The 7,106-nt window shown below is 36.5% G+C and overlaps 1 protein-coding gene across 10 annotated transcripts in view; it reads left to right on the forward strand.

Moving 5' to 3' along the window:
- Positions 1 to 3,315, forward strand: part of FOXN2 (forkhead box N2) — a 158,114-nt gene extending 154,799 nt beyond the window's left edge. For all 10 annotated transcript variants that reach the window (XM_050951915.1, XM_050951911.1, XM_050951912.1 and 7 more), the window contains one exon: positions 399 to 3,315. In XM_050951915.1, the coding sequence (XP_050807872.1) occupies positions 399 to 916 (518 nt within the window). In that variant the 3' untranslated portion in view covers positions 917 to 3,315. The remainder of the gene's footprint in view (positions 1 to 398) is intronic.
- The last annotated feature ends 3,791 nt before the right edge of the window (positions 3,316 to 7,106 follow it).

A 7,106-nucleotide genomic window follows, 5' to 3' on the forward strand; every position in this document is an offset into this window, starting at 1 on the left:
ACAGACCCATTGTTGAGAAACTCTCTGGCTAGCTTATAAATGGTAGGGAAGCAGTAGAGTGGCCATCCTGCATATTCAGCCCCTTCTGCCAACATTTCCCAGTTTTACAAGGACTCCATTTCTGCTTTCTTTTGTTAGTCTGGTTACCTTCTGCCACTCCATAGTTGGAGACACTATAGTTCTAGCCCGCATCTCTACCACTACTATTCATATTCAGGATTTGCTGAATATCAAGATCTTCTAGTATTCAGTGTTCATTAAATGATGGATCCATCACACCTTATGTAAATTAAATACTCAGTTTAAAAATCTTAACTTTGCACATCAGTCTGACAGACTGGGATAACAGATTTTAGTTTGAGCTATTTTGCTTACTTATACATCTTTGCTTTCAACAGGTGAGAAGGCCAAACCTCTCAAGATGCCCAAGAAGAGGAGTTATGGCAGTACATTTAATCATCACAGTTCCATAAACCTGCAAGAAAATCATTCTGCAGCCATTAATATTGATCCAAAGGAGGATCACAATTACAGTGCTAGCAGCATGGCTTCACAGTGTTGTGCATCTAGGTCCAGCATGTCTTCCTTGTCCTCTGTTGATGAGGTGTATGAATTTATCTCCAAGACCAGCCATGCAGGAAGCAATGGCAGTGAAGGATTTCATAGTGAAGTGGATACGGACATTGACTATGAAGACGACCCTCTTGGAGACAGTGGCTATGCAGCACAACCTTGTGTAGATACCTCTGACAAAAGTCAGCCTAGCAAGAAAGCTCTCAAGGAGTTATGTCAAGAAATTGATGAGGAGCTGAAAGAGGCAGCGGGGTCTCTGCTCCACCTGGCTGGAATCAGCACATGTTTGGGTTCACTAATAAGTACTGCAAAGACCCAAAGTCAAAAGCAGAGGAAAAAATAGTAATGCTTGTTAATGTGAATATATACATATATTTTTTTCAAGTGTGGCAATACTCTTCTACTTTTACCTTTCACAAGGAAGATCAAAGCCATAAGAGGACTTGTTTTTTATTTTTTGATGCTAATTATAGTTTGGCCTTTTATTTTCAAATTATTGCTTAGAAAATGTTTTATTTAATCTTTTCAGATTAGGAGAGATGCATGACATGTGAAAACCTAACTGTATACTTTTTGATGACCAGTGATTGAATATTTGACTATTTACAGAGCGATGCATAGGTTCAGATGCATGTTATGGGTGAAATTTACCCCTGTGCAGGCCTACTCCACGTAGGAATGAATTTCACCCTATGTGAGGGGACATAATTTCCCGATCTCCCTCCCCAAGACAGAAATAACTTTCACTGGTGTAGCAAACAGTGAGAAGCTGCCACTGCACATGTGCCACTTACCATTTTCCCCAACTACTGAATACACAGTAGCTGTTAGCTAAAGGTTTTTGCTGTTTTTGTTTTGTTTTTCATGTGTAAAAAATATTTGTTAAAAACTCAAAGTTCGTGCTGTCTCAATCCACAAATGAAGTGGAGATTCTAGATGGCTAAATTGTAAATGACTGCTGGAAAGAACTTTGGGTCATGTTTAAGAAAAGCATAATATAATAATTTCTTTTAAGATTAGGAAAACTGAGTTAATTACATTAATTTCTAAATACCTTGTGCATTTTAATATCTGCTACCATAACTTTGGTCTTAGTCTACTGATTACTGTGCTTCTGCTTCATGCTGTATGTACCATTTTAGCTTCCTTTGAACTACAGTGTATGTCCAGTAGCATGGCGTTCTTAGAGCATACACTGTGAATCATGGTGATCTCTTCATATTTGCGGGTGAAGCTCCTTAAAATTCATCACCTTTGCAATAATAATCTTTATAACCCAAACATCTTGCGGACAAGAATGTTATAGTAAATGAGTGTAATGGATTTTTTTACTGCTTAACTCTTAATGTAGCTGGTGGCAATTTTTTTAGTATTTTGTGCAAAAAAAATGGGTACGCAGACACGTTAGAATAAGTTTAACAGTACTGAAAGTATAAGAATGCCTTAAGTATGTTTCAGCATAGTGAAAACTTAAGAGGTCATTTTGCTTGTTTTTGAGAGGCAGTGTGATGTGCCATGAAATCTGTTTAGCTCATACATTAAGCTGCTGCTTTCAGTAAGTTTGGGCAAGATGGCTTAGAACTAGACTCAAATACTATATACCCATATATGAAACCGTGTCCAGTGTTTGGTTGTTCAGAACAGTGCTGGATTCAACAAAAAGAAATTAAGCCTAAACTGTTACTAATGGGATAATGTTTTTCTGGCCACTTTGATACAAGGCTCTTAGAGTTCGGTGTTTTCTTATTTGTCAGTTTCTCCATGGATCCTGCCCATATAATTATCCCTTCCAGTTTAAGTATTCATACAGCCATGCTGCTAAAGGCCTGCTATTCTCAGGTTCTGCTCCAGTGCTTGTTGAAGATAATGGTGATACTCCCATGGACTTAATGGGCTTTGGATCAGGCCCCAAGATATTCAAGCACTTACATAGCATTTCTTTGGTATTTAAATCCAGTGGCTTTAAGAGGGCTCCACTTTTAGTTTTAAGCATAAAAGTAAAAAGAAAAAAAAAAGAAATCTGTCTCTCTGGCACTGTGACTGTGCATACACCAACCCATCCACCTGAGGAAAAAATGGTATACAAATGTGCTCCATTTTGTGTCACATTTGCATCTCTCTTAGATATCTCGAGCAGTGAATTAGCTGACCTGTTATTGAACAGATAATGGGTGAAATTAATTTTCTCACAATTGAAAAACAAACAAATGAAAATTCCATTAATTTTAATTACGAACATGGGATTTCTTAAACACTGAGATGTACATGACATTTCTTTCACTAGTGTTTGCCAATATACTTTTTAATAGAGTTTGATACAAAACATGTTCAGTATAGCAATGTAAAAGTAATTATTATTATAGCAATATAAAAATAATGATTCAACTATGAAGAAGCATCATTAATATCCCTTTGAAATTCATTTAAGTTTTGTATATCTCAATTTTTTTAAATTCAGCACTATGGAATAAGTGTTGTATTAAGCTCTAGATAAAGTCAGTCACAGCCTTTCTGTTAACCTTAAAGGAAGGTGGATCACTCCCTAAATATACAAATACTGGAAATTGTATTCATACTCATTTTCTTGCAGTTTGCCTTGGTAAGACAGTTAACCTGTTCAAATTGTATCCTTCATTTCCCAACAGAATCAGTGTTTTCAAAATAAAGATTCCATACTAAATAGGGGCCTGATTGTACTACTGGAATCAGTTGTGCTACTCAGCATGAGTGAGGGTGTCAGAATTGGGAGATAGATTTATAATGCATTTTAGTCTCCATATGCAAAGACAGAGCAATAAAATCAATCTGTAATTAACAAAAAGTTAAGGGTGCAATTTGCACCTTTCACATAAAACCTAAATGAATGAACTGGGAGATATGGGGGATTGGAATCTTCCCTTCTGAGCAAGCGGTAGTAGGGCACAGGACACTTATACAACTGCTTTGCACCCATTGCTACAGTCAGTGCTGCATTTCCCACCAAGTGTAAAGGCAGATGGATCTTTACTTTACTCACCCACTGACCACATTCCTGCATGTCCCTGTGTTAATCTCAGTGCTCTGTTCCAGCAGACAGAAGGACTGTGGGTGTCCTCCTGCAACCTCTTGCTTCTCAGATCTCAACACCTCCCGCTGCAGAGGACGTGAATGTCACCCTAACTGTTCTATTGTGGATTACCCTTCTTTTATATTCACCTCAGATAGTTTCATATCCTTTCACTCATACATCTTGGGGTCTGAGTTAGACCATGGTGTATATAGTATAAATTGAAGGGTGTTTTAACTGCTTTTTCAGTGATATTATATAAAGAGTTCATACCAAATGGTCAATTTAACTATATTTTAGCAGCTGTTAAAAGGGTAGGGAAAGCGTTAATGTCACTTGCAATTCTTAATTAAAATGAAGAAGTGTGTGAGACCTGTTTACCAAGGAGGCTCTCCTATTAAATACTGATGTGAATACTGTAAAAAGCTGAATCAGTCTTTCAAATTCCAGTACTAAATTATTGCTTCTGTGAAAATCACAGCAAATGTTTTAAAATCCAACTTTAAAAATGGAAGTTGCAAGTCATTCAACTTCTTTGTTCGGCTAAATAGTGAAAGCTTTGTTTAAAGCAAAGCATTCATACATGTTAATAATGGTGTAGTCAAAATATTTATTGAAAGAAAAAGTGGAGTATTTTAAATGTTGCACCTGCCATTATCTTAAAGCACATTCTTCACATCTGCCAGTGCCATTATCAAGACTGTTTTATAAATGTACATTTATTCAAACTAAGTGCATAATTTAAAGTATTATGTTGCCATCATATAGTGATATAAGACGTTTTATAATTGCCAATTCATTTGTAACTATTATTTATTTAAAAGTGAAATTGTAAGAATGCTTTCTGATCAAAGCAACTGGAGTTGTTTTAAAATACTCCCTTTAGCTTAATGTAGCATAAGAAATGTTTTGGGTTTATTTAGAATAACTCTGCCAGTAGATGACCAATCCTAACCCATCCCCACACCCTAGTTCAGTCCTTTATCCATTTTAAAGACAATTTACAGAAGTTTAGTTTTTTGTATTCTAACCTCTGTTAATTAAAATGTTTATAAAGTTTATTTTTACCAAAGAGATGCAATTCAATATAAAACATTGCAGAATAAACTTTGTTTTATAACATTTGTGACTGTTCATTTCTGCACATTTTTCATGCATGTGATTGAAGGGGTTTATATACAAATAAACAGCATTAAGAATGGGAAGCAGCCCAGTATTATCTATTTTTCCACTGAGATACAGGGCCTGTTCTCATGAGGGGCTGCATGCTCTTGACTCCCATTCAAGTCACTGCCTCACAGGATTGGCCCATTTTAAAAAAATCTTTGTAATTCAGTCTAGGTCTCTGTTTAATTATGAAAGTCACTCTCATATGGAAATAAGTTGTACCACAAGTTAATGCTGTCAACACATCAAAACATTCACTGTCTAACTCTTTCTTGATAATTGGACCAATTCTGAACTATAGATGAAAATGACATGACTTAACGCCAACATCTTGAGCCCCACCCCCTCTATTTTTTTCTAAGTTCATAAAATGGAAGAATCCACTCCTGGAGAGAAATCCTGTCCCCACTGAAGATTATGAGAATATTGCTATTTGACTTTGAGACCAGAATTTCACCCCTAAATTCAGGAATTTAAGACCATTTTGAGGTCACTGGTCACTGCAATGTCTGAGTATCACTTCATCTCTTTCCCTTCTCTACTGCTATGCCTTGCTCATGTGGTGTATGTTTTGCTTTTATACACAAGGTATTTGTTTCAAATATTTACTTAATTTTAAAAATATTTGCAGATAGTAGCAATCAGATGATCCACATAATTATGAAATAATGCAATATTCCCAGTTGGCTAAACTAGTTACTCACAGAGCTGCCATTGAGTGCTTGGAAGATACATTATTGCTTAATAAAACAATGCAGTTTCTCCAAGGGTCATTGAATTATATCCCTCTCTGGGTTTGTGATTTTTGTTTTGTTTGGTACTTTTCCAGTTTTATCTAATTTTTCTTTCAGTATGATGATGCTCAAACTCTGGCATGCCCTACTTTTCATGGGCCTTGTGCAAAGCAATATGCAGTAGCTCACTCCTTTTTCTCCTTCCTGCTGTCCCAAACCACTTACTCCTTTGGGCTCTGACTTGTTACTAAAATTAAAAATGGACTTTATTCTGCCTGACAGCAGGGGTGTGTTTTGTGAATAGAGTGGGGTGCAGGGTGGGGCCCAAAGAGTTGGCTCACTCATAACCAAGCTTCTCAACTATGCATTCAACCCCATTGATCCATGCCCTGAACTCTGAAATGTATTGTTCCCTCTCCCTAATTGAATGTCTTACTGCATGTGCCATCTTTATCCTAAGACAGTGCTTCATACCACAAGATGAAATCAAAGTTGCTAATGTACTAACAGAACTTACTCCATTTTAATATTCCCCCCTTTAATCTACAAGAGACTAGCTTGCTTTTTTATTAGAATTGTTTTATTTTGAACTGTGCTATAAATGTGAATTTTTCATTAAGCAAATCAACTAGAAACTTGGGTTACATCATGTAAAAAATTGTTCTTAGAAACTGTAGTAGGATAGGATCTGAGCTTAAAAGTGAAGTGCTTCAACACCATCATGGAAATCTTGATGATGCATTTTGTCTACACTTACCTCCGGAGCGATTTATCCAGTGGGAATCGATTTATTGCGTCTAGTGAAGGCACAATAAATTGACCACCGAGCGGTCTCCCATCGACTTAAGTAGGCCACTGGAGTAAGAAGTGTAAGCAGAGTTAATGGGGAGCATCAGCTGTCGACCCACTGCAGTGAAGACACGGCGGTAAGTAGCTCTAAGTACATTAACTTCAGCTATGCTATTTTAGTAGCTGAAGTTGCGTAACTTAGACCAACTTAGCTCACACCTCCCCCCCCCCCCAGTGTAGACTAGGCCTCAATGTTATAATTAAAAGCCTAATGAGATACTCTGAGTTATGAGGGTTTGGTCCCATCATAGATTCCATTGACATCCTAAACCTTAGGAGTGCCAGAACTTAATGATGGATTTTTTTTTCCTGTTGCAGACAGTGGTTTATCTGTTTTCTATTTTTCTCCCTGTATGTAATTTATTAAATCTCACAAATGAAATTAAAGCTCTACTGTCTTAGAAATGTTTTATTCTGATATTTTAAATGCATGATTTGCAATGTGAGTCTTAATTTAATCTAGTAAACCAAAAGAGATGTTCAGACTCTAAATCACAAATTTACACAATATCCCAGTGCCAATAATGCTTGTTGAGCTGTCATGTTAGTTGTTATCTGATAGCTGACAAGAGTACTCCTTATATTGTCTAATTAGCTTAGGTGAAACAATTATATATGAAGTTTTAGTGGTGTGTGTCTAATTGTCATTCAATGGTATTGTAGAAAAGAACCTTAACTTCTCTCTTAAATTTCCTAGGGTCTTTTTCCTTGGGTTTAGCTGTGGATTATGCTCAAGT

This window comes from Gopherus flavomarginatus, chromosome 4 (genome assembly GCF_025201925.1).
Source record: "Gopherus flavomarginatus isolate rGopFla2 chromosome 4, rGopFla2.mat.asm, whole genome shotgun sequence".
In the NCBI taxonomy this organism is placed as follows: Eukaryota; Metazoa; Chordata; order Testudines; family Testudinidae; genus Gopherus; species Gopherus flavomarginatus.